The sequence below is a fragment of the Vidua chalybeata genome, unplaced genomic scaffold (assembly GCF_026979565.1).
Source record: "Vidua chalybeata isolate OUT-0048 unplaced genomic scaffold, bVidCha1 merged haplotype W_reject_23, whole genome shotgun sequence".
NCBI classification, from domain to species: Eukaryota; Metazoa; Chordata; class Aves; order Passeriformes; family Viduidae; genus Vidua; species Vidua chalybeata.
The window spans coordinates 148565-173726 of NW_026530349.1; the positions used below are offsets into that span (position 1 = coordinate 148565).

A 25162-nucleotide genomic window follows, 5' to 3' on the forward strand; every position below is an offset into this window, starting at 1 on the left:
AGAGGAGGGACAAAGGCGGATCAAGGCCAGCAGGAGGATTCACGAGGTCGAGCACTCCCTGAATTTGCAGCCCCCACCTGTGGGATCATCGCCCCCCATCCCGCAGGTGAGCGGGGAGGGGGAGCTCGGCCCAGATATCCTGGGGGGTGCCTGGGTTGGGTTTTTTGGGGGGATGTTTGGAGAATGAAGAACTGCAAAGCTGAGCGGAAAAGGCCCCTTGGGGGGACATTGGGGGTGCCGGTGGCGGCTGCCGGCAGAGGCAGCCTGGAGGAGCAGAGCCCTGTGTCCCCCAGGAGCCCAAAGTGGGGAGCCCAGAGAGGGGGGAGCGCCGCCATGGGCGGGACCCTCAAGAGCCTGGAGAGGGGCAGGGGGGACTCCTTGGAGCCGCTGCAGCCCAAAGCAGAGAAGAAGGGGAGAAGGGAGCCCGGGAGCCCAAAAAGCCCCGGCAGCCCTAAATGGGGAGAGCCAAGAGGGGGGAGCTTTTGGGATTGCTGGGACTCCCGGCAGCCTGGGGAGGGCGGGCACCGAGGAGAAGGGGGACCCCCAATCCAAGCGTGACCCCCAGCAGCTGGGACAGGGGGGAAGCCCGAACAGCAAAGGGGAGAGAGCAGGGACGGGGAGCTCCTGGGAGGCTTTTTCAGGGCTGAATCTTGGTGTTTGGGAGGTTTTTATGGAGCCCAGGTGGCCAGGGACTTCTAGAGATGGATTCGGGCAGAGGGACCTTCAAACTCAACGTGCTCATTCCTTGTTTTCCCCAAACCAGGATTTCCCATTCCTAGCACATGGCAGGCTGCGAAGAAGAGGAAGACCCTCTCCTTGTCCTTCCTCCCCCAGAGCAGGAGCTGAGGATGGAGAGCAGGGAGGACAAATCCCCACGGCAGAACCTTGTGGAAGAGGCCGTTTTGAGCGGCTCCACGGTGCAGGAACCCAACGGGGAGGAAAAGCCCTGGAGATGCTGCACGAGGAGGGGCTGCAAACGCAAATCGTGGGGATCTGGGGAGGAAAGACCCAGCCTGGGCCGGGGAGGCAGCCGGAGATGGAGCCAGAGCTCGGAGCTGGTGGTCCATGAGCAGCTCCAGGATGGGGAGAAGCCCCACAAGTGCTCAGAGTGTGGGAAGAGCTTCAGGTGGAGCTCCCAGCTGAGCAGGCACCAGAGGACCCACACTGGGGAGAGGCCCTACGAGTGTGGGGAGTGTGGGAAGAGCTTCAGCCAGAGCTCCAACCTGCTTGTGCACCAGAGGACCCACACTGGGGAACGGCCCTACGAGTGTTCTGAGTGTGGGAAGGGGTTTAAGACCAGCTCCGATCTCCTCCTGCACTACCGGAGTCACACAGAGGAGAAGCCCTTCTGCTGCCCCGACTGTGGGAAGGGATTCAAGTACAACCCAAACCTCATGAGGCACCAGAGGACCCACACTGGGGAGAGGCCCTACGAGTGTGGGCAGTGTGGGAAGAGCTTCTGCCTGAGATCCAACCTGGTCAGCCACCTGAAGATCCACACTGGGGAGAGGCCCTACGAGTGTTCCAAGTGTGGGAAGAGGTTTCAGACCAGCTCCAATCTCCTCAAACACTATCGGGTTCACACGGAGGAGAGGCCCTTCTGCTGCCCCGACTGTGGGAAGGGATTCAGGAGGAACTCCCACCTCATCAGCCACCAGTGCATCCACACTGGGGAGAGGCCCTACGAGTGTCCCCAGTGTGGGAAGAGCTTCTCACAGAGCTCTGCCTTGACCCAACACCAACGGAGGCACCGGTAAGGGAAGCCCTGTGAGTGCCCCGAGTGCGGGAAGAGCTTCGTGTGCTGCTCCAGCTCCATCCCCCACTGCAGGACCCACGCTGGGCACAGCCCTGGTGACCCACATTCCCTGTGATCCTTGCTGGGGACAATATTCTGGAGGATAGATGTGGGTTCTGGAGGTATTTTGGGCAGTGTACTCCATCTCTTTGCCCTCCAAAAGCCAAGAGGGTCACCTCAAAACAACTCAATCCCACTGAAAACAACTCAATTTTAATTCATATGGGCTCAATCCCACCTCAAAATGGCTTGTTCCCAACTCAGAAAAACTCAATCCCACGCCAAACTCACTTGATTCCACAGCCGCCAGGTTGAGATGGGGTTGGAAGGAGATTGGGAGAAGTGGGATCCCAATTTGGAGCGGTGGGATGGGGATTGTGTGGAGCTGGGTGGCTGGGATGTATTTGATAGTGAATAAAACTTTCAGACTTACTGATTTCTGTCCCGTTCATTTTCAGTCCGTTGCAGTTCTGTTTGCAGAGTGCCACCTTCTCAGCTGATTGTGTTTGTGTCATCCTTTCTCTCCTGCCTCTCTTTGCCTGCTCTCTTTCTCTCTGTGTCTCCCTTGAGCCAGGGCAGCTGCCACCAAAGACCCTGCCCTGATTTAATTCCCAGTGCAGGAGCTGCAATGACCATGGGTGAAGTTAGGAAGGCTGGCAATGAAATGTCACTGTAGGATCTTGCTGCACTTGGCTTTTGGCCCCTTCTTAAGAGCTTTGCCTTCAAGGGCAGGAACATATTTCCCTACTGGGAACTGGAATTCCAGACCCTTGGAGTGTGTGCCGTGCAGGACCACGGAGACTGGGATCATGGGGACTGGGATCCTATGGACTGGGATCATGGGGACTGGGATCCTACAGACTGGGGGTGCACAGACTGGGACCATGTGGATCAGGACCATCCAGACTGGGATCATACAAACTGGGATCATTTGGACCGGGATGACTGCACTGAACAATGTGAACGCAGGCGGTCCCACACTGCCCAGGGCTCCCTCCCAGTCACTCCCAGTCCCTCCCAGTCCCAGTGCTGCTCTGGGTTGCAGCCAAAGCTCCTCAGAGTGATCTCGGAGGTCCCAGAGCAATCCAGGTACAGATCCCAGCACCGGTCTTGGAGCAATCCTGGTCCCGATGCCGACCTCGGTCTCAGTCTCGGTCCCAGAGCACCCCCAGTACGGGTCTCAGTGCACCCACTCGATGCCATGTTCTCTAGCCCAGGTGTTGGTAATGCCGCTCTTGAAATGAGTCCCCTTGTCTGACTCAGTCCTCTCAGGGGTGCCATGCCTCCCCAGGACTTGCTTTTCCAGGCCCAGGATGGTGTTGGGGCAGTGCTGTGAGGCACAGGGGAGGTCTCCAAGCATCCCGTGGTGGCTTCTACCATGGTGAGCACGTAGCGCTTGCCTTGGCGTGTCTGGGGCAGTGTGACGTGGTCAATCTGCCAGGCCTCCCCATACTTGTACTTGGACCCCCGCCCACCATAGCACAGGGGCTTCACCCGCTTGGCCTCCTTGATCACAGCACACGTCTCACAGTCATGGATAACCTGAGAAATACTGTCCATGCTTAGATCCACCCCTCGGTCTCGTGCCCACTTATAGGTGGCATCTCTGCCCTGATGACCTGAGGCATCGTGAGCCCATCGAGCTCAGAACAACTGCCCCTTGTGATGCCAATCCAAGTCTATCTTTGACACCTCAATCTTTGCAGCCTGATCTACCTGCTCGTTGTTTAAGTGCTCCTCATTAGCCCGACTCTTGTGGACATTGGCATCTACATGGCAGACTTCCACAGGTACCTTCTCCACCCGAGAGGCAATGTCTTTCCACTCATCAGCATTCCAGATTGGTTTTCCTCTAAGCTGCCAGTTGGCCTTTTTCCTCCTTTCCAGGCAGCCCCACAGAGCATTGGCTACCATCCATGAATTGGTATAAAGGCAGAGCTTTGGTCACTTCTCTCTTCCAGCAATGCCCAGGGCCAGCTGAACGGCCTTGAGTTCAGCAAGTTGACTTGATCCACCTTCTCCTCAGTAGCTTGTGCAGCCTGTCGTGTGGGGCTCCATACGGCTGCTTTCCACTTCTGGTTCATCCCTACAATGCGACAGGAACCGTCCGTGAAAAGAGCGTAGCGTGTTTCCTCTGCTGGTAGATGGTTGTATGGTGGAGCTTCTTTAGCCCGTGTCACTTCTTCTTCCTCCTCTTTGTCACTGAGACCAAACTTTTCACCTTCTGGCCAGTTTGTATTTCCAAAATCCTAGTTTTGGTTCCAAATACGGGTGCGCTGTGTGATGAGGGCTGTCCGTTTGTTCCGTGTGGCGTCGGTGGCATGGCAGGATGTGGGAACCTTTCCTTGAAACATCCACCCCAGCACCGGCAGTCGGGGTGCCAGGAGGAGTTGTGCTTCTGTGCCAATCACCCCCAAGGCAGCTTGAACTCCTTCATAGGCGGCCAAGATTCCCTTCTCTGTGCGAGTGTACTTGGCTTCAGACCCTCTGTAGCTTTGGATCCAGAATCCCAGTGGTCGGCCTCGAGTCTCCGCAGGCACCTTCTGCCAAAGGCTCCAGGACAAGCCATTGTTCCTGGCTGCAGAGTAGAGCACATTCCTCACCTCTGGTCCCGTCCTGACTGGGCCAAGGGCGACTGCATGAGCGATCTCCTGCTTGATCTGGGCAAAGGCTTGTTGCTGCTCAGGGCCCCAGTGGAAATCGTTCTTTTTGTGGGTGACCAGGTAGAGAGGGCTCAAAATCTGGTTTTACTCAGGAATGTGCATTCCCCAAAAACCAGCTTCCAGCAGAATCTGGACGATCCTCTCTCCTTTCTCAAATACTTCCATTGCTCTGTTCCCCCACACAATGATGCCATCGATGTACTCCAGGTGTTCTGGAGCTTCACCCTTTGCCAGTGCAGCCTGGATCAGTCCATGGCAGCTGGTGGGGCTGTGCTTCCACCCCTGGGGCAGTCGGTTCCAGGTGTACTGCACGCCCCTCCAGGTGAAAGCAAACTGAGGCCTGCATTCTGCTGCCAGAGGAATGAAGCAAAGCGCGTTAGCAATGTCAGCAGTGGCGTACCACTGTGCTGCCTTGGACTCCAGCTCGTACTGGAGCTCCAGCATGTCGGGCACAGCAGCGCTCAGCGGTGGAGTCACTTCATTCAAGGCATGATAGTCCACAATCTCCATTCTCTGTCAACTTGTGCACAGGCCAAGAGGGGCTGCTGAAGGGTGAGTGGGTTTTGCTGATCACCCCTTGGCTCTCCAGCTCACGGATCATTCTGTGGATGGGATCACGGCATCCCGATTCGTTCAATACTGCCGGCGGTGCACTGTCGAGGTGGCAATTGGCACTCGTTGCTCTTCCACCCTCAGGAGTCCTACTGCAGATGGGTTCTCTGATAGTCCAGGCAAGGTGTTCAACTGCTTCATGTCCTCTGCCTCTCCAGCAGCTATGCCAAAAGCCCACCTGAGTCCCTTTGGGTCTTTGTAGTAGCCATTCCGGAGGAAGTCTATGCCCAGAATACACGGGGCCTCTGGGCCGGTCACAATGGGATGTTTCTGCCACTCCTTCCCAGTCAGGCTCACCTCGGCTCCCAACAGGGTCAGTTGCTGTGATCGATCCCCCCGTCAGCCCGGCAATGGAAACAGGTTCTGCCCCCACATGTCCCCATGGTATCAGGGCACACTGCGCACCAGTATCAGCTAAGGTTTCATATTTCTGTGGCTCTGATGTGCCAGGCCACCGGATCTGCACTGACCAGAGATCCGGTTTTCCCATGCCTCTCCCTGGCTCCAGGCAGGGCCCCTCTAGCCCTGGTTCCCATTTCTTCCCTGGGCCATACATACTAGAGGCTCCTTCAAGGGGATCTGACAGATCATACCCGGCAGCTCGGTCACGGGAGGCTGAGGCTGCCTTCACCTTAGTGGAATTCTCTCAGTTAGTGTTTCCCTGCTTGCGTAGACACAGCCATGCTACCAGGACAGAAGTGAGCTGATGAACTTTGGACCTGATTAGCATAAAAGATTTGCTAGTCAGAATGCCTTGGCAAGAAGAAACAGAGCTTTGAAGACTGCAAGAAGACTGAATCAAGAAAGAAGATTGAATCAACTTCTATGAGCAAAACATATTGCAAATTGGATAAGTTTGTTTATGTGTTGATTCACCCAATCATTGTAGTAAAAAATTACTAGTCTTCCAAGAATTGTGTATAAGCATGTGTAGTCCATGTGAAAAACATGTTCACTCTCCTGTGAAAATGTAAAAAGTTTAATAAAGGACAATGGGAGACAAGGACCACAGAGCAAAGGTTATTTATGGCCGGGTGCATCTTGGCACTCAGCCAAGAGCACCCTGTTACCTTCAGGGATCCCCCTTAAATACCTTTTCCCTCACATCCACCTGTTGCATATTCACAGCCCCTTATGCATATCCATAGCCTAGTTTACATTTTCCAGGAACTATTTTACATGGCCCCTCCTTGGGTCCCCCTTTTCAGAGCATGCGTGTTTCCTGGCTGGGGTTTGGCTCCTTCTCTTTATCACTTCCAGTTCGGGCCTTGGTCCACACTGCCTTCAGACGGTGAGTGCTGATCCTTGGCAGAGCTGTAGCAGGTGTCCTCATCCTGTGTTCATTGGATGTTATCCCATCCAAGCAGGCATTTTAACACAAGCAGACTTCTATCAGCTATTGCACTACTATGTCTAAGCTTAATTAACAACAAAATTAGAAACTTTATCTTTGGAACAAAGTTACTTGAACATCACACATATAAAATCCACTTTGATATTTGCAAAAGCCAATATTATAATATGTAGCTATAACACTCCTCTCCTGCAAGGAAAGGCTGAGACAGCTCGGCTTCTTCAGCCTGGGCAAGAGACTGAGACTTGATCCAACTGTGGCCTTCCAGGACCTGAGGGCAACCTACAAGAAAGCTGGACAGGGGCTTTGTGTGAGGGCAGGCAAGGACAGGACAAGGGAGAATGGATCCAAATGGAAAGAGAGTCGGTTTAGGTGAGGGATTCAGAAAAAAGACTCTCCTGGAACAGCTTGCCCAGAGAAGGTGTGGCTGTCCCGTCCCTGACAGTGCTCAAGGCCAGGCTGCACGGAGCTCTAGACAAGCCGGGCTAGTGCAAGGGGTGCCCAGCCACAGCAGGGGGGTTGCAGCTGTGTGATTTTTCAGATCCCTTCCGAGCCAAACCATGCCACGACTCCATGATTCTGGGATACTTCCCCTCCTCATCCTCTGGCAGAAAAACAAACTTGGCCCCAAGTTCCACATTGCAGACCATGTCCTTTGGCAGCCTGCAACTGTCTCAACAGAGGATGGAAAGAGATGACATTACTGAGACAATTTCCCTTTTCTACTTGAACATTAAATGCTGCACTCCTGTCCAAAAACTTCTGTCAGAAATTGTCAGAAGAGGCAATTCTTCCCCATGAAATGCTACACCTCAGCCAAAAAAAGAAAGAAGCCACAAGCCAAGACTCTTCTTTATTGCTACATTGTTTGATTTGGTTACTTCTCTAATAGGAATTCCTTTGGGGTTTTATTTGTTTGTTTCTTTCTTTCGTTCCGCGGGGCGAGCGGCGGCTCCTCCGTTGGGTTCGCGGAGGCAACGGAGGAACGTTCGCGAGCTGCGGCGGTTCCGCAGCAGCAGCAGCAGCAGCAGCAGCAGCAGCAGCAGCAGCAGCAGCAGCAGCAGCAGCGCTTCTCTCGATCGGTTTTCCGCTCGACTTTCCACTCGCTCCCCATCCCCTTCTCCCTCTCACACTCACTCTACTCCCGTCCCATCCCGTCTGTGTCCCGCCTCTCCCAGCCCGGCTGATGCCGGAGTACAGCCCACCGGAGTGGATCCTCTTTGGCTGCTACCATGGCCAGCCAGCCACCATCTGGTCCCTGGGCATCCTGCTCTATGACCTGCTCTGTGGGCACCTTCCTTTCCACACAAACGAGGACATCGTCCGGGGCCAGCTCTTCTTCCCGCCCCGGGTGTCTCAAGGTGGGGCTGCGCCTTCAAGGCTCGGGAGGAGGAACGGGGCTGGGAGGGGGCAGCTGGCACATCAGCGTCCTGCTCTTGCAGCTAGTGAGGCGGTTGATCTCCTGGGCTTAGCTGGAGGAGGTGGCACGTGTGCCTCTATGCTGCTCTCCTCCGGAAGGGAGGATCCATGGGAAGCTTTTGGCTGCAGCTCTGAGCACTCCTAGTGTGGCCTGGGCACCGTGGAATGTGGGAGAGCATGGACAGGAGCCTTGTCCCGCTGAGTGGCGGTTTCTGGTTTCTCTCTGCAGAGTGCCAGCACCTCATCAGGTGGTGTTTATCCATGGACCCCACAGACAGGCCATCACTGGAAGACCTTTTTGAGCATTCTTGGCTGCAGGAGCCCTGCCTGGCCCAGGAGACAGCAGAGATCCATCCCTGTGCTCAGTAGGATCCAGGAGCCCAGCAAGTACCAGCTGCACGCGTCTGGTGGGACTCCAAGAAAACCCCAGAGCGTTTCCCTGCGGCCGCGGCACGGAGGAGAGAGCGCAGCCGAGGAGATGCTTCCGCTGGTCCCCGGCGAGTTGTGGAGGGAGCGGCTCAGTGCTCCCCGTGCCACTGGAGAAGTGGTGGCAGTGCGGTGAAGGTGCCACGGACTGGAACAGGGGAAACATCCCCCTGCAGCTCAATGGCATCAGGATGTCCCCGCAAGCCGAGGCACAGCTGGCGTGTTCTTCTGGTGCACCACGTGGAGCTGGGAACACCATCCTGGAGCTGGCCGCTGGCGGGGCAAAGCCGAGCGGCTTTGGCTGCGGCCCCTTCCTGGAGGACACGCTCTGCGCCCCGATGAAATCAAGATGAGTCCCCAGCCGGCGCAGGGGCGGGGGGATGCTCGTGCTTCCAGGCATGGCAGGGCTCGGCCTGGCCACGCGCCGCAGGTTCCCCGCTCGGCGGCGCTGGGGAATATTAATTTTTTCCCATGGCTGCCGAGCTGCTTTTTGGTGGGACAGGGGACGGATGTTGTGGAAGGGGAGCCAGCTCCTGGCCTTGCTGACAGCTTCTGCCAGCCAGCCTGGCACGGGCTGGGGCGGGGACAGCCAGCCTGACAAAACATCCATCCATGTGGATGGGGGCAGCAGAGGGGGACGGGTTCCGAAGCCGTGCCCCAGCTGGTCTGCTTTGCAGGCCCTCGAGGAAGGGGTGCGTTTACGGGTGGGAAAGGTGGGGTTTTTCCCCACCCATGGACAGGTTTCATTCTCGCATGGAGTGCTCAGACCCTCCTCAGGCCCGTGAAACAGTGACAGGCTGTGTAGGTTTTTCTTGTTTCCAGGTCTTGTTTTGAATTGACTTTTATGCAATTGTTCTTTATTTTCCCAGGAAGATTACACCTGGTGCTCGGACTGCATGGGGAAGCGCCTGCACCGTCCGTGGAGCACATCCAGTGCCAGTGCTACCCCAGGGGCCACGGCCTGCAGGGACATCCCCTTCAAGAAGGACGAGGACCTCGTGCGGGATCGGCTCCTCTCCTGGCAGCAGGTCTGCAGAGGTGGGTACCCGGCTCCACAGCTGGGCTGGCAGAAGGGCTTCGGGCAGAGGGCAGCGGGCACACGGGCATCCCGCCCTTGCAGCTGCTGAGGAGGCTGCTGTGCTGTGCTGAAGTGGAGGAGGTGGAACGTGGCCTGCCACGCTGCCCTTCTCTCGAAACAGAGAATGGCTCGGGAGGTTTGGGCTCTGAGCACAGCCAGCAGCCTGGCCCGGGCACAGGCCATGGCAGGACAGGGCACAGGAGCCTTCTGTGACTGACCGTGGCTCTCTGGTTTCTCTCTGCAGGCTGCCAGCACCTCATGCCATGGAAACGGCTCCGCTCGGCCTGCCAGGCTGGGAGGGCTGGAGGGCGGCGGGTGTTCATTTGCTGTCAGAAATAAATCGTTCTATTTTTTTGTCATCGTCATGATCAGAGCATTTCTTTCATCCTTTTCCAAGCTTTTGGCCTCCCTTCCTCCAGGGTAATCTTTTTGTGTCCTTCCTCAGCCACTTGATGGCATTTGGCAGGGGGGGTTAAGCAATGTGAAAAGTTCAACAACAGCTCCTGTTGCCAACTGCAGCAGCCCCTTCAAGAGCCCTGAGCTTCCAGCGAGGTCCACGTGTGCCTTGCCAAAGGGAGTGGTTTGCAGTGATGGGGTTGTCACCCTGCTGCAAAAGCTGGGAGGAAATCACAAGTGGCAAAATGCCAATTTGACTCAACCCCTGCCCAGGTTCTGCATCTTTCCCCTCTGCTCGGTGACAGGCAGGCAGGGCTGGACTCCAGCAAGGTTCAAGTTCTTGGTGCTCCCTGGCATCAAGGGGATCAAGTAAACTCTTGTATGCAGTGGCTGCAATAGGGCTACTGAAGGGAAAAAGGAGATGTCGTGAGGTGGGGAATCCTTCTTGTCTCCTTTGTCTCCCCAGGAGCCCCTTGGAAAGGGAAATGCCCACATGGGTTTATCTGACTCCTTCCCAGCCAGCCTTTCCCTCAGTCCCGGCTCTCATTTGCTCCGCAGGCTTCACCAGCTCGCTCAGCTCAGAGGAGCTTTCAGAGGAGAAAACGCTGCCTGGCGTGGGGCTGGCTGATCCCTGTCTCATCTTGATTCCATTTCCCCGCTCCCTCCCCCATCCAAGAGAGCGAAGGATCCCCCACAACCGGTCACGATCCACTCTTGCGGGGTGTTTGTGATGGTTTGTTAACCGATCCCAAAAGTGCAAAACTGCAAATGGCAAGGGACCATCACTTGAATCACAACAAATGCATCTTTATTTAGGTACCAACAGCAAATGCGATAGAAGGGACAGAAAAGGGAAATAGAGAGAAAAGAGAGGAAGGGGAATAGAGCTACCACTGTCGAGACGAGATCCTCGATGGTCCAGCCATCATTCACTATCTCAAATAACGGGAAAAAGCACTGGAAAAGAATTTGTTTGTTTAAAATTAAGTTTAAAAAAAAGGGAACGAATTCCATAAAGAAAACCAAAGAGTAAGAATACAGTAATTTAAACTTCTCAAAGCCCTTTGCTAATGGAGCCCTGAAGCCCAGTCACGTGCAGTGCGGCCTTGGCGGTGCCTTTGAGCCCAGAACTGCCAAGGGTCAGGGCCAGGATGAGCCTTCACCCAAAACAGGCTCCAAGACTGAGTGGGAATCAATCCAGAACAGGGCTCACACAAAGAGCAAAGCCTCAAGGCCAAAGCTAAACCTTCATCAGGTTGGATTTGTTTGAACACTGAACAGAAGCAGATTTGCTTGTCTGGTAACATCACTGTCACCATGAAACTTTACATGAGCTACTAAATAAGCACTGTCCTGTCCTGAGCTGTGTGGCCCAAATACTGTTGAGAACTTGCTCTGCCTGTGCCCTGTGCCCCCGGGGCTGCTCTTGGCCTGGCAGCCTCAGTGGGAGCCAGCACTGGCTGCAGCCCCAGCGGGCCCCCCAGGACAAGGCCAGCAATGAAGAGGCCAATGAAAGCACTGGGCAGCAGCAGAGCCCTCAGCAGAGTTCTTTGGACAACCACGGACTGGCCACAGCTCCAGTGCAGCATGACTACGAGTCAGGCTACCAATGCTATGAGCAGAGTTACAAGAAAGCTGTGGAGAAAAATCAACAACTGACCGTCTGCTCTGGTACAGCTTCCGAATGCCAAGATAGCAGCCGATCAGCACGAGGGGCACGGTGAACAGTGTCACCACCGTGCCTATCATGCAGGACCTGCACACATCCTGGGGGCAGACAATTCTTGGGAGGCGCACTGGATCCGGGGCAAATATTCCTGTTTCAGTGATAACGTCTGTGGGAGCAATGGGGAGCGTGAGCCCGTGCTGTGCTGCACTGCCGAGCTGGCAGCACGGTGGATACGGCCAGGACGTTCTCTGTTTCCCCCAGAGCTGGGGCCTGCAGGCCCCTTGCCGCCCCTTGGCACAGGCTGTGCCACCCAACAAAGCCCAGCAGGCCGGGAGGAGAGCCCGGGGCCAGCACAGCTGCTTGGGCAGTCGCTGCTTCAAGGGACACGGGCCAAACCCATCCCTGAGCAGCCCCTGCCAGCCCTGGACCTCCCTGCCCTGTGACAGCTCCCCCAGCCCCAGGGGACAGAGTCAGGCCCTGTCAGGACACACGAGAGCCTTGCTCTCCCTCTCTGCCCTTTCCCCACCATGGGCACCCCGTGCAGCCACTCCCAGGTTTTGGGACATGTCTCCCACGGAGGGACCCCAGCAGGATTGCTCAGCCTGGCTGAGCCTGGCACAGCAATCACCTTCTGTGGCACTGTCTGGCATCTCCTCCCTTCGTGTATCGGGGGCTGGCACGGAGCCACGGCTTCCTTCAGGAAGTGCTGCCTTCAGCAAAGCCCTTTGGTCCATCTCTGGAGAAAGGAAAAGGGACAGCTGGATCAGGTGGAACCATTCCCCATTGGAGAGATGGCATCTTCAGCAAGTTCTACTTTTCAAAGACATGGATAAGGATCAGGAAAAGGCCACGGCTCTTGGGGCTGCCACAGGGCCCTCCCTTCTCCAAACAGGTGCCACTCCTGATCTACCCGGAGACCGGGAAATTGCAGGGGATTGCAGGCCCGTGGTGCAGTTTGGGCTCCCTGCCAGCTGGTACCAAATGCCTTCCTGCAGAGGCTGGGGAGAAGCTGCAGCCAGGCCAGGCTGGGAAACAGCCCTGCAGGGCAGGAAAGCAGCAGCGGGGCAGCCAGGCTGCCATGGATCCCTTCCCTCTGTGCCGGGCACGGCGTGTCCAGATGTGCAGGGAAAGCCCCCGGCTGCTGAGTCCCAGGGGAAGGCTGAGGGAAATGCACCCACCACGGCGTCTCTCCAGATCACTCAGCATCTGGTCAAGGCGTCTGGCTGCCTCCAGGGATTTCTTGTCTCCAGTGTCTGAGTTCTTCCATGGAGAAGGACCTTAACATAAAGTTGTTCCATGTCCCCTTCAGGCCAGAGTGGCAGTGAGTGCCCCTGGGTGATTGGTGCCCTCCAAAGCACTCCCTCAGCTCTGCCTTCCACTCAGGAGCAGGGCCAGGGGGACCACGTGCCTGCGGTGGCCCCACACTGGCATGGAAGGAGCCCCTTGCAGGGCCGTCCACGGGGGAGAAAGGATTCCCTGGAGCTGCCAGCAGCTCTAAACCCAGCCCCAGGCAGGGCCAGGGCTTGGCAGTAGCAGCAGGAGCAGCTCAGGCACCCCGGGGCCGGCAAAGGAGCTGCAAAAGGCACAGCCCCGGGGCACAGCCCTGGGCCCGGCCCCTTCCCTCTCTGCTCTTCTTCCTGGCTGCACAGAGCACATGGAAGCGCACACTGGAATTGCACATGGAAGGAAGATGGACAGCTAAATGCTCCTTCCTGCCACTGACAGCCATTCTGTGGGATCCCTCAGGGATCCAGAATGGAGCCGGGCAAGTTTTCCAGAATCTTTCAACCCTGTGATGCTGCTAAGGGAAATGGCTCATGAGGCACTGATTATTCTCTCAGGAAAGGCACACAGAAAACTTGCCTCCAGCATTCTCCAAGAGATTCTCTCCAAGAGAATTCTCCAAGCTGTCATCCAGTAGTGCATCTGGAGAAGCCATGTCGCCATCCCAAGCTAGAAGGAATGAGAGATCAGAACCATTTCCTGGTCTGCTGGGATCCCCCTGTGCCTTTGGGAACTGGGCACTGCAAGGGGGTCGGGTAAGGCTGTGGGGGCCAAATTTCCATGGCCATGGCCAAAGCTGCCCAGGGGCCTGGGGAGCTCTGGGCTGGCTCCTGGCCACTCTCCACACTCTTTGCAGGCCCTGTGCAACATCCCTGGAGGGCAGGTACTGCCACACAGCAGAGATGGCAGCTCAAGCCTCAGCAATTACCTCCTGTGACTGTGCCTGGCATCGCCTCACTTCCTGCAGCAGGGGCTGCCAATGGGCCACTGCTTCCTCCAGGAAATGCTGCCTTCAGCACAGCCTTTCGCTTCATCTCTGGAGACAGGAAGAGGCACAGCTGCATTAGATGGAGCCGTTCCCCTTCTGGGAGATGGCATCTTCAAGAGGCAATACTGGACAAACTCATGGTTCAGGAAATCATCAAAACTGTTGGGATTGGCCAGGCCACTCCCTTCTACAAACAGGTGCCATTCCTGATCTACCCGGAGACCGGGAAATTGCAGGCATCTCGGGCCCATGGTGCAGGTTGGGCTCCCTGCCAGCTGATGCCAAATGCCTTCCTGCAGAGGCTGGGGAGAAGCTGCAGCCAGGCCAGGCTGGGAAACAGCCCTGCAGGGCAGGAAAGCAGCAGCGGGGCAGCCAGGCTGCCATGGATCCCTTCCCTCTGTGCCGGGCACAGCGTGTCCAGATGTGCAGGGAAAGCCCCCGGCTGCTGAGTCCCAGGTGAAGGCTGAGGGAAATGCACCCACCACGGCGTCTCTCCAGATCGCTCAGCATCTGGTCCAGGTGTCTGGCTGCCTCCAGGGATTTCTTTTCTCCAGTGTCTGAGTTCTTCCATGGAGAAGGACCTTAACAAAAAGATGTTCCATGTCCCCTTCAGGCCAGAGTGGCAGTGAGTGCCCCTGGGTGATTGGTGCCCTCCAAAGCACTCCCTCAGCTCTGCCTTCCACTCAGGAGCAGGGCCAGGGGGACCACGTGCCTGCGGTGGCCCCACACTGGCATGGAAGGAGCCCCTTGCAGGGCCGTCCACGGGGGAGAAAGGATTCCCTGGAGCTGCCAGCAGCTCTAAACCCAGCCCCAGGCAGGGCCAGGGCTTGGCAGTAGCAGCAGGAGCAACTCAGGCACCCCGGGGCCGGCAAAGGAGCTGCAAAAGGCACAGCCCCGGGGCACAGCCCTGGGCCCGGCCCCTTCCCTCTCTGCTCTTCTTCCTGGCTGCACAGAGCACACGGAAGCGCACACTGGAATTGCACACGGAAGGAAGATGGACAGCTAAATGCTCCTTCCTGCCACTGACAGCCATTCTGTGGGATCCCTCAGGGATCCAGAATGGAGCCGGGCAAGTTTTCCAGAATCTTTCAACCCTGTGATGCTGCTAAGGGAAATGGCTCATGAGGCACTGATTATTCTCTCAGGAAAGGCACACAGAAAACTTGCCTCCAGCATTCTCCAAGAGATTCTCTCCAAGAGAATTCTCCAAGCTGTCATCCAATAGGGCATCTGGAGAAGCCATGTCGCCATCCCAAGCTAGAAGGAATGAGAGATCAGAACCATTTCTTGGTCTGCTGGGATCCCCCTGTGCCTTTGGGAACTGGGCACTGCAAGGGGGTCGGGTAAGGCTGTGGGGGCCAAATTTCCATGGCCATGGCCAAAGCTGCCCAGGGCCTGGGGAGCTCTGGGCTGGCTCCTGGCCACTCTCCACACTCTTTGCAGGCCTTGTGCAACATCCCTGGAGGGCAGGTACTGCCACACAGCAGAGATGGCAGCTCAAGCCTCAGCAATTACCTCCTGTGACTGTGCCTGGCATCGCCTCACTTCCTGCAGCAGGGGCTGCCAATGGGCCACTGCTTCCTCCAGGAAATGCTGCCTTCAGCACAGCCTTTCGCTTCATCTCTGGAGACAGGAAGAGGCACAGCTGCATTAGATGGAGCCGTTCCCCTTCTGGGAGATGGCATCTTCAAGAGGCAATACTGGACAAACTCATGGTTCAGGAAATCATCAAAACTGTTGGGATTGGCCAGGCCACTCCCTTCTACAAACAGGTGCCATTCCTGATCTACCCGGAGACCGGGAAATTGCAGGCATCTCGGGCCCATGGTGCAGTTTGGGCTCCCTGCCAGCTGATGCCAAATGCCTTCCTGCAGAGGCTGGGGAGAAGCTGCAGCCAGGCCAGGCTGGGAAACAGCCCTGCAGGGCAGGAAAGCAGCAGCGGGGCAGCCAGGCTGCCGTGGATCCCTTCCCTCTGTGCCGGGCACGGCGTGTCCAGATGTGCAGGGAAAGCCCCCGGCTGCTGAGTCCCAGGGGAAGGCTGAGGGAAATGCACCCACCACGGCGTCTCTCCAGATCGCTCAGCATCTGGTCCAGGTGTCTGGCTGCCTCCAGGGATTTCTTGTCTCCTGTGTCTGAGTTCTTCCATGGAGAAGGACCTTAACATAAAGTTGTTCCATGTCCCCTTCAGGCCAGAGTGGCAGTGAGTGCCCCTGGGTGATTGGTGCCCTCCAAAGCACTCCCTCAGCTCTGCCTTCCACTCAGGAGCAGGGCCAGGGGGACCACGTGCCTGCGGTGGCCCCACACTGGCATGGAAGGAGCCCCTTGCAGGGCCGTCCACGGGGGAGAAAGGATTCCCTGGAGCTGCCAGCAGCTCTAAACCCAGCCCCAGGCAGGGCCAGGGCTTGGCAGCAGCAGCAGGAGCAGCTCAGGCACCCCGGGGCCGGCAAAGGAGCTGCAAAAGGCACAGCCCCGGGGCACAGCCCTGGGCCCGGCCCCTTCCCTCTCTGCTCTTCTCCGTGGCTGCACAGAGCACACGGAAGCGCACACTGGAATTGCACACGGAAGGAAGATGGACAGCTAAATGCTCCTTCCTGCCACTGACAGCCATTCTGTGGGATCCCTCAGGCATCCAGAATGGAGCCGGGCAAGTTTTCCAGAATCTTTCAACCCTGTGATGCTGCTAAGGGAAATGGCTCATGAGGCACTGATTATTCTCTCAGGAAAGGCACACAGAAAACTTGCCTCCAGCATTCTCCAAAAGAATCTCTCCAAGAGAATTCTCCAAGCTGTCATCCAATAGTGCATCTGGAGAAGCCATGTCGCCATCCCAAGCTAGAAGGAATGAGAGATCAGAACCATTTCCTGGTCTGCTGGGATCCCCCTGTGCCTTTGGGAACTGGGCACTGCAAGGGGGTCGGGTAAGGCTGTGGGGGCCAAATTTCCATGGCCATGGCCAAAGCTGCCCAGAGCCTGGGGAGCTCTGGGCTGGCTCCTGGCCACTCTCCACACTCTTTGCAAGCCCTGTGCAACATCCCTGGAGGGCAGGTACTGCCACACAGCAGAGATGGCAGCTCAAGCCTCAGCAATTACCTCCTGTGACTGTGCCTGGCATCGCCTCACTTCCTGCAGCAGGGGCTGCCAATGGGCCACTGCTTCCTCCAGGAAATGCTGCCTTCAGCACAGCCTTTCGCTTCATCTCTGGAGACAGGAAGAGGCACAGCTGCATTAGATGGAGCCGTTCCCCTTCTGGGAGATGGCATCTTCAAGAGGCAATACTGGACAAACTCATGGTTCAGGAAATCATCAAAACTGTTGGGATTGGCCAGGCCACTCCCTTCTACAAACAGGTGCCATTCCTGATCTACCCGGAGACCGGGAAATTGCAGGCATCTCGGGCCCATGGTGCAGGTTGGGCTCCCTGCCAGCTGATGCCAAATGCCTTCCTGCAGAGGCTGGGGAGAAGCTGCAGCCAGGCCAGGCTGGGAAACAGCCCTGCAGGGCAGGAAAGCAGCAGCGGGGCAGCCAGGCTGCCATGGATCCCTTCCCTCTGTGCCGGGCACGGCGTGTCCAGATGTGCAGGGAAAGCCCCCGGCTGCTGAGTCCCAGGGGAAGGCTGAGGGAAATGCACCCACCACGGCGTCTCTCCAGATCGCTCAGCATCTGGTCCAGGTGTCTGGCTGCCTCCAGGGATTTCTTGTCTCCAGTGTCTGAGTTCTTCCATGGAGAAGGACCTTAACATAAAGATGTTCCATGTCCCCTTCAGGCCAGAGTGGCAGTGAGTGCCCCTGGGTGATTGGTGCCCTCCAAAGCACTCCCTCAGCTCTGCCTTCCACTCAGGAGCAGGGCCAGGGGGACCACGTGCCTGCGGTGGCCCCACACTGGCATGGAAGGAGCCCCTTGCAGGGCCGTCCACGGGGGAGAAAGGATTCCCTGGAGCTGCCAGCAGCTCTAAACCCAGCCCCAGGCAGGGCCAGGGCTTGGCAGTAGCAGCAGGAGCAACTCAGGCACCCCGGGGCCGGCAAAGGAGCTGCAAAAGGCACAGCCCCGGGGCACAGCCCTGGGCCCGGCCCCTTCCCTCTCTGCTCTTCTTCCTGGCTGCACAGAGCACACGGAAGCGCACACTGGAATTGCACACGGAAGGAAGATGGACAGCTAAATGCTCCTTCCTGCCACTGACAGCCATTCTGTGGGATCCCTCAGGGATCCAGAATGGAGCCGGGCAAGTTTTCCAGAATCTTTCAACCCTGTGATGCTGCTAAGGGAAATGGCTCATGAGGCACTGATTATTCTCTCAGGAAAGGCACACAGAAAACTTGCCTCCAGCATTCTCCAAGAGAATCTCTCCAAGAGAATTCTCCAAGCTGTCATCCAATAGGGCATCTGGAGAAGCCATGTCGCCATCCCAAGCTAGAAGGAATGAGAGATCAGAACCATTTCCTGGTCTGCTGGGATCCCCCTGTGCCTTTGGGAACTGGGCACTGCAAGGGGGTCGGGTAAGGCTGTGGGGGCCAAATTTCCATGGCCATGGCCAAAGCTGCCCAGGGCCTGGGGAGCTCTGGGCTGGCTCCTGGCCACTCTCCACACTCTTTGCAGGCCCTGTGCAACATCCCTGGAGGGCAGGTACTGCCACACAGCAGAGATGGCAGCTCAGGCCTCAGCAATTACCTCCTGTGACTGTGCCTGGCATCGCCTCACTTCCTGCAGCAGGGGCTGCCAATGGGCCACTGCTTCCTCCAGGAAATGCTGCCTTCAGCACAGCCTTTCGCTTCATCTCTGGAGACAGGAAGAGGCACAGCTGCATTAGATGGAGCCGTTCCCCTTCTGGGAGATGGCATCTTCAAGAGGCAATACTGGACAAACTCATGGTTCAGGAAATCATCAAAACTGTTGGGATTGGCCAGGCCACTCCCTTCTACAAACAGGTGCCATTCCTGATCTACCCGGAGACCGGGAAATTGCAGGCATCTCGGGCCCATGGTGCAGGTTGGGCTCCCTGCCAGCTGATGCCAAATGCCTTCCTGCAGAGGCTGGGGAGAAGCTGCAGCCAGGCCAGGCTGGGAAACAGCCCTGCAGGGCAGGAAAGCAGCAGCGGGGCAGCCAGGCTGCCATGGATCCCTTCCCTCTGTGCCGGGCACGGCGTGTCCAGATGTGCAGGGAAAGCCCCCGGCTGCTGAGTCCCAGGGGAAGGCTGAGGGAAATGCACCCACCACGGCGTCTCTCCAGATCGCTCAGCATCTGGTCCAGGTGTCTGGCTGCCTCCAGGGATTTCTTGTCTCCTGTGTCTGAGTTCTTCCATGGAGAAGGACCTTAACATAAAGATGTTCCATGTCCCCTTCAGGCCAGAGTGGCAGTGAGTGCCCCTGGGTGATTGGTGCCCTCCAAAGCACTCCCTCAGCTCTGCCTTCCACTCAGGAGCAGGGCCAGGGGGACCACGTGCCTGCGGTGGCCCCACACTGGCATGGAAGGAGCCCCTTGCAGGGCCGTCCTCGGGGGAGAAAGGATTCCCTGGAGCTGCCAGCAGCTCTAAACCCAGCCCCAGGCAGGGCCAGGGCTTGGCAGCAGCAGCAGGAGCAGCTCAGGCACCCCGGGGCCGGCAAAGGAGCTGCAAAAGGCACAGCCCCGGGGCACAGCCCTGGGCCCGGCCCCTTCCCTCTCTGCTCTTCTTCCTGGCTGCACAGAGCACACGGAAGCGCACACTGGAATTGCACACGGAAGGAAGATGGACAGCTAAATGCTCCTTCCTGCCACTGACAGCCATTCTGTGGGATCCCTCAGGGATCCAGAATGGAGCCGGGCAAGTTTTCCAGAATCTTTCAACCCTGTGATGCTGCTAAGGGAAATGGCTCATGAGGCACTGATTATTCTCTCAGGAAAGGCACACAGAAAACTTGCCTCCAGCATTCTCCAAGAGATTCTCTCCAAGAGAATTCTCCAAGCTGTCATCCAATAGGGCATCTGGAGAAGCCATGTCGCCATCCCAAGCTAGAAGGAATGAGAGATCAGAACCATTTCTTGGTCTGCTGGGATCCCCCTGTGCCTTTGGGAACTGGGCACTGCAAGGGGGTCGGGTAAGGCTGTGGGGGCCAAATTTCCATGGCCATGGCCAAAGCTGCCCAGGGCCTGGGGAGCTCTGGGCTGGCTCCTGGCCACTCTCCACACTCTTTGCAGGCCCTGTGCAACATCCCTGGAGGGCAGGTACTGCCACACAGCAGAGATGGCAGCTCAAGCCTCAGCAATTACCTCCTGTGACTGTGCCTGGCATCGCCTCACTTCCTGCAGCAGGGGCTGCCAATGGGCCACTGCTTCCTCCAGGAAATGCTGCCTTCAGCACAGCCTTTCGCTTCATCTCTGGAGACAGGAAGAGGCACAGCTGCATTAGATGGAGCCGTTCCCCTTCTGGGAGATGGCATCTTCAAGAGGCAATACTGGACAAACTCATGGTTCAGGAAATCATCAAAACTGTTGGGATTGGCCAGGCCACTCCCTTCTACAAACAGGTGCCATTCCTGATCTACCCGGAGACCGGGAAATTGCAGGCATCTCGGGCCCATGGTGCAGGTTGGGCTCCCTGCCAGCTGATGCCAAATGCCTTCCTGCAGAGGCTGGGGAGAAGCTGCAGCCAGGCCAGGCTGGGAAACAGCCCTGCAGGGCAGGAAAGCAGCAGCGGGGCAGCCAGGCTGCCGTGGATCCCTTCCCTCTGTGCTGGGCACGGCATGTCCAGATGTGCAGGGAAAGCCCCCGGCTGCTGAGTCCCAGGGGAAGGCTGAGGGAAATGCACCCACCACGGCGTCTCTCCAGATCACTCAGCATCTGGTCCAGGTGTCTGGCTGCCTCCAGGGATTTCTTGTCTCCTGTGTCTGAGTTCTTCCATGGAGAAGGACCTTAACATAAAGTTGTTCCATGTCCCCCTCAGGCCAGAGTGGCAGTGAGTGCCCCTGGGTGATTGGTGCCCTCCAAAGCACTCCCTCAGCTCTGCCTTCCACTCAGGAGCAGGGCCAGGGGGACCACGTGCCTGCGGTGGCCCCACACTGGCATGGAAGGAGCCCCTTGCAGGGCCGTCCTCGGGGGAGAAAGGATTCCCTGGAGCTGCCAGCAGCTCTAAACCCAGCCCCAGGCAGGGCCAGGGCTTGGCAGCAGCAGCAGGAGCAGCTCAGGCACCCCGGGGCCGGCAAAGGAGCTGCAAAAGGCACAGCCCCGGGGCACAGCCCTGGGCCCGGCCCCTTCCCTCTCTGCTCTTCTCCGTGGCTGCACAGAGCACACGGAAGCGCACACTGGAATTGCACACGGAAGGAAGATGGACAGCTAAATGCTCCTTCCTGCCACTGACAGCCATTCTGTGGGATCCCTCAGGCATCCAGAATGGAGCCGGGCAAGTTTTCCAGAATCTTTCAACCCTGTGATGCTGCTAAGGGAAATGGCTCATGAGGCACTGATTATTCTCTCAGGAAAGGCACACAGAAAACTTGCCTCCAGCATTCTCCAAAAGAATCTCTCCAAGAGAATTCTCCAAGCTGTCATCCAATAGTGCATCTGGAGAAGCCATGTCGCCATCCCAAGCTAGAAGGAATGAGAGATCAGAACCATTTCCTGGTCTGCTGGGATCCCCCTGTGCCTTTGGGAACTGGGCACTGCAAGGGGGTCGGGTAAGGCTGTGGGGGCCAAATTTCCATGGCCATGGCCAAAGCTGCCCAGAGCCTGGGGAGCTCTGGGCTGGCTCCTGGCCACTCTCCACACTCTTTGCAGGCCCTGTGCAACATCCCTGGAGGGCAGGTACTGCCACACAGCAGAGATGGCAGCTCAAGCCTCAGCAATTACCTCCTGTGACTGTGCCTGGCATCGCCTCACTTCCTGCAGCAGGGGCTGCCAATGGGCCACTGCTTCCTCCAGGAAATGCTGCCTTCAGCACAGCCTTTCGCTTCATCTCTGGAGACAGGAAGAGGCACAGCTGCATTAGATGGAGCCGTTCCCCTTCTGGGAGATGGCATCTTCAAGAGGCAATACTGGACAAACTCATGGTTCAGGAAATCATCAAAACTGTTGGGATTGGCCAGGCCACTCCCTTCTACAAACAGGTGCCATTCCTGATCTACCCGGAGACCGGGAAATTGCAGGCATCTCGGGCCCATGGTGCAGGTTGGGCTCCCTGCCAGCTGGTGCCAAATGCCTTCCTGCAGAGGCTGGGGAGAAGCTGCAGCCAGGCCAGGCTGGGAAACAGCCCTGCAGGGCAGGAAAGCAGCAGCGGGGCAGCCAGGCTGCCATGGATCCCTTCCCTCTGTGCCGGGCACGGCGTGTCCAGATGTGCAGGGAAAGCCCCCGGCTGCTGAGTCCCAGGGGAAGGCTGAGGGAAATGCACCCACCACGGCGTCTCTCCAGATCACTCAGCATCTGGTCCAGGTGTCTGGCTGCCTCCAGGGATTTCTTGTCTCCAGTGTCTGAGTTCTTCCATGGAGAAGGACCTTAACATAAAGATGTTCCATGTCCCCCTCAGGCCAGAGTGGCAGTGAGTGCCCCTGGGTGATTGGTGCCCTCCAAAGCACTCCCTCAGCTCTGCCTTCCACTCAGGAGCAGGGCCAGGGGGACCACGTGCCTGCGGTGGCCCCACACTGGCATGGAAGGAGCCCCTTGCAGGGCCGTCCTCGGGGGAGAAAGAATTCCCTGGAGCTGCCAGCAGCTCTAAACCCAGCCCCAGGCAGGGCCAGGGCTTGGCAGCAGCAGCAGGAGCAGCTCAGGCACCCCGGGGCCGGCAAAGGAGCTGCAAAAGGCACAGCCCCGGGGCACAGCCCTGGGCCCGGCCCCTTCCCTCTCTGCTCTTCTTCCTGGCTGCACAGAGCACACGGAAGCGCACACTGGAATTGCACACGGAAGGAAGATGGACAGCTAAATGCTCCTTCCTGCCACTGACAGCCATTCTGTGGGATCCCTCAGGCATCCAGAATGGAGCCGGGCAAGTTTTCCAGAATCTTTCAACCCTGTGATGCTGCTAAGGGAAATGGCTCATGAGGCACTGATTATTCTCTCAGGAAAGGCACACAGAAAACTTGCCTCCAGCATTCTCCAAAAGAATCTCTCCAAGAGAATTCTCCAAGCTGTCATCCAATACGGCATCTGGATAAGCCATGTCGCCATCCCAAGCTAGAAGGGATCAGAGATCAGAACCATTTCCTGGTCTGCTGGGATCCCCCTGTGCCTTTGGGAACTGGGCACTGCAAGGGGGTCGGGTAAGGCTGTGGGGGCCAGATGAGAATGGCCAGGGCCAAAGCTGCTCAGGGGCCTGGGGAGCTCTGGGCTGGCTCCTGGCCACTCTCCACACTCTTTGCAGGCCCTGTGCAACATCCCTGGAGGGCAGGTACTGCCACACAGCAGAGATGGCAGCTCAGGCCTCAGCAATTACCTCCTGTGACTGTGCCTGGCATCGCCTCACTTCCTGCAGCAGGGGCTGCCAATGGGCCACTGCTTCCTCCAGGAAATGCTGCCTTCAGCACAGCCTTTCGCTTCATCTCTGGAGACAGGAAGAGGCACAGCTGCATTAGATGGAGCCGTTCCCCTTCTGGGAGATGGCATCTTCAAGAGGCAATACTGGACAAGCTCATGGTTCAGGAAATCATCAAAACTGTTGGGATTGGCCAGGCCACTCCCTTCTACAAACAGGTGCCATTCCTGATCTACCCGGAGACCGGGAAATTGCAGGCATCTCGGGCCCATGGTGCAGGTTGGGCTCCCTGCCAGCTGGTGCCAAATGCCTTCCTGCAGAGGCTGGGGAGAAGCTGCAGCCAGGCCAGGCTGGGAAACAGCCCTGCAGGGCAGGAAAGCAGCAGCGGGGCAGCCAGGCTGCCATGGATCCCTTCCCTCTGTGCTGGGCACGGCGTTTCCAGATGTGCAGGGAAAGCCCCCGGCTGCTGAGTCCCAGGGGAAGGCTGACAGAAATGCACCCACCACGGCGTCTCTCCAGATCACTTAGCATCTGGTCCAGATGTTTGGCTGCCTCCAGGGATTTCTTGTCTCCGCTGTCTACGTTCTTCCATGGAGAAGGACCTTAACATAAAGATGTTCCATGTCCCCCTCAGGCCAGAGTGGCAGTGAGTGCCCCTGGGTGATTGGTGCCCTCCAAAGCACTCCCTCAGCTCTGCCTTCCACTCAGGAGCAGGGCCAGGGGGACCACGTGCCTGCGGTGGCCCCACACTGGCATGGAAGGAGCCCCTTGCAGGGCCGTCCTCGGGGGAGAAAGGATTCCCTGGAGCTGCCAGCAGCTCTAAACCCAGCCCCAGGCAGGGCCAGGGCTTGGCAGCAGCAGCAGGAGCAGCTCAGGCACCCCGGGGCCGGCAAAGGAGCTGCAAAAGGCACAGCCCCGGGGCACAGCCCTGGGCCCGGCCCCTTCCCTCTCTGCTCTTCTTCCTGGCTGCACAGAGCACACGGAAGCGCACACTGGAATTGCACACGGAAGGAAGATGGACAGCTAAATGCTCCTTCCTGCCACTGACAGCCATTCTGTGGGATCCCTCAGGGATCCAGAATGGAGCCGGGCAAGTTTTCCAGAATCTTTCAACCCTGTGATGCTGCTAAGGGAAATGGCTCATGAGGCACTGATTATTCTCTCAGGAAAGGCACACAGAAAACTTGCCTCCAGCATTCTCCAAGAGAATCTCTCCAAGAGAATTCTCCAAGCTGTCATCCAATACGGCATCTGGATAAGCCATGTCGCCATCCCGAGCTAGAAGGGATCAGAGATCAGAACCATTTCCTGGTCTGCTGGGATCCCCCTGTGCCTTTGGGAACTGGGCACTGCAAGGGGGTTGGGTAAGGCTGTGGGGGCCAGATGAGAATGGCCAGGGCCAAAGCTGCTCAGGGGCCTGGGGAGCTCTGGGCTGGCTCCTGGCCACTCTCCACACGATTTCCTTTCTTGTGCAACATCCCTGGGAGGGTAGCTGGAGCAGCCCAGGGCCCATGGGGGCTCTCTCCCTCCCACAGAGGAAACCCTCCCTAAAGCCCAGGGGAAAAACCATCCCCCAGCACTTTCCAGGGAGCAGGGAGCGCTGTCCCGGGAAAGGGGAGCCAGGCTGCCGGCTCACCTGCTCCCCGCGCTTGCAGCGGAGCAGCCTGGGCAGCCCTGGCAGGCAGGGCCACGGCCAGGAGGAGCGGGAGGAAGAGGCGCAGAGCAAGGGCCATGGTGCCTTGCCCTCTGCCAGTCCCCAGCTCTTGCTGCCACCACTGTCCTGACACCGCTGTCCCAATGTCAGCACCACTGCTGCCACCGCCGCTGCTGCCGCAACAGTTGTGCTCAAGGACTGACTGCTGGCTCCTTGTGGTGCTGTGCAACCACGGGGCTCTGGCACCTCTGTGACCTCAGAGCCTGCTGTGACCTCAGCCTGCTGTGACCCCAGAGCCTGCTGTGAGCTCATGGCCTGAGCTGTACCCCCAGAGCGTCCCCCATCTGCACAAATGGACTGCCCTGAACTGTAAATGTTTTGCTTGATCCAAGGT

The 25162-nt window shown here is 57.7% G+C and overlaps 3 protein-coding genes across 11 annotated transcripts; 2 read left to right on the plus strand and 1 right to left on the minus strand.

Annotated features, from left to right (window-relative positions):
- Positions 1-23: 23 nt before the first annotated feature.
- LOC128783184 (zinc finger protein 239-like) lies at positions 24-2227 on the plus strand. The gene is made up of 2 exons (XM_053933812.1): positions 24-106; positions 764-2227. Exon 2 carries the CDS (start codon positions 783-785, stop codon positions 1755-1757), a length of 975 nt encoding a protein of 324 aa, XP_053789787.1. The 5' UTR covers positions 24-106; positions 764-782; the 3' UTR covers positions 1758-2227.
- A 2442-nt stretch (positions 2228-4669) lies between these two features.
- LOC128783188 (serine/threonine-protein kinase pim-1-like) lies at positions 4670-9706 on the plus strand. Of its 3 annotated transcripts, none has more exons than XR_008429028.1 (3): positions 4670-7785; positions 8073-9307; positions 9592-9706. XR_008429028.1 is itself a non-coding variant. In XM_053933821.1 (2 exons), the coding sequence occupies exons 1-2, from the start codon at positions 7611-7613 to the stop codon at positions 8210-8212; spliced, it is 315 nt and encodes a 104-aa protein (XP_053789796.1). In that variant the 5' UTR covers positions 6129-7610; the 3' UTR covers positions 8213-9414. The 3 variants fall into 3 exon arrangements, 1 of the variants encoding a protein (XP_053789796.1); XR_008429029.1 differs by having other exon boundaries at positions 8073-9297; XM_053933821.1 differs by lacking the exon at positions 9592-9706 and having other exon boundaries at positions 6129-7785; positions 8073-9414.
- A 280-nt stretch (positions 9707-9986) lies between these two features.
- LOC128783173 (uncharacterized) lies at positions 9987-25057 on the minus strand. Of its 7 annotated transcripts, XM_053933781.1 has the most exons (27): positions 24751-25055; positions 24303-24392; positions 23618-23716; positions 23076-23183; positions 22727-22816; positions 22042-22140; positions 21500-21607; positions 21152-21241; positions 20467-20565; positions 19925-20032; positions 19577-19666; positions 18892-18990; positions 18350-18457; positions 18002-18091; positions 17317-17415; positions 16775-16882; positions 16427-16516; positions 15742-15840; positions 15200-15307; positions 14852-14941; positions 14167-14265; positions 13625-13732; positions 13276-13365; positions 12591-12689; positions 12041-12148; positions 11404-11578; positions 10530-10700 (listed from the first exon to the last, which is right to left on the minus strand). In XM_053933781.1, the coding sequence occupies exons 1-27, from the start codon at positions 24845-24847 to the stop codon at positions 10676-10678; spliced, it is 2673 nt and encodes an 890-aa protein (XP_053789756.1). In that variant the 5' UTR covers positions 24848-25055; the 3' UTR covers positions 10530-10675. The 7 variants fall into 7 exon arrangements, with proteins under 7 accessions (XP_053789757.1, XP_053789756.1, XP_053789759.1 ...); XM_053933782.1 differs by lacking the exons at positions 10530-10700; positions 11404-11578 and adding an exon at positions 9987-10147 and having other exon boundaries at positions 24751-25056; XM_053933784.1 differs by lacking the exon at positions 11404-11578.
- Between the last annotated feature and the right edge of the window lie 105 nt (positions 25058-25162).

What these genes read in the sequence shown, in the direction of transcription:
- LOC128783188 (XM_053933821.1), top strand. Translation starts at nt 7,611, where the DNA reads ATGCCGGAGTACAGCCCACCGGAGTGGATCCTCTTTGGCTGCTACCAT. An exon ending in CCCGCCCCGGGTGTCTCAAG is followed by an intron (nt 7,786 to 8,072) that starts GTGGGGCTGCGC and finishes TTCTCTCTGCAG; the next exon opens with AGTGCCAGCACCTCATCAGG.
- LOC128783173 (XM_053933779.1), bottom strand. Translation starts at nt 24,847, where the DNA reads ATGGCCCTTGCTCTGCGCCTCTTCCTCCCGCTCCTCCTGGCCGTGGCC. An exon ending in GCTGCAAGCGCGGGGAGCAG is followed by an intron (nt 24,393 to 24,750) that starts GTGAGCCGGCAG and finishes GATCCCTTCTAG; the next exon opens with CTCGGGATGGCGACATGGCT. An exon ending in TCTCTTGGAGAATGCTGGAG is followed by an intron (nt 12,690 to 13,275) that starts GCAAGTTTTCTG and finishes CTTTATGTTAAG; the next exon opens with GTCCTTCTCCATGGAAGAAC.
- LOC128783184 (XM_053933812.1), top strand. Translation starts at nt 783, where the DNA reads ATGGCAGGCTGCGAAGAAGAGGAAGACCCTCTCCTTGTCCTTCCTCCC.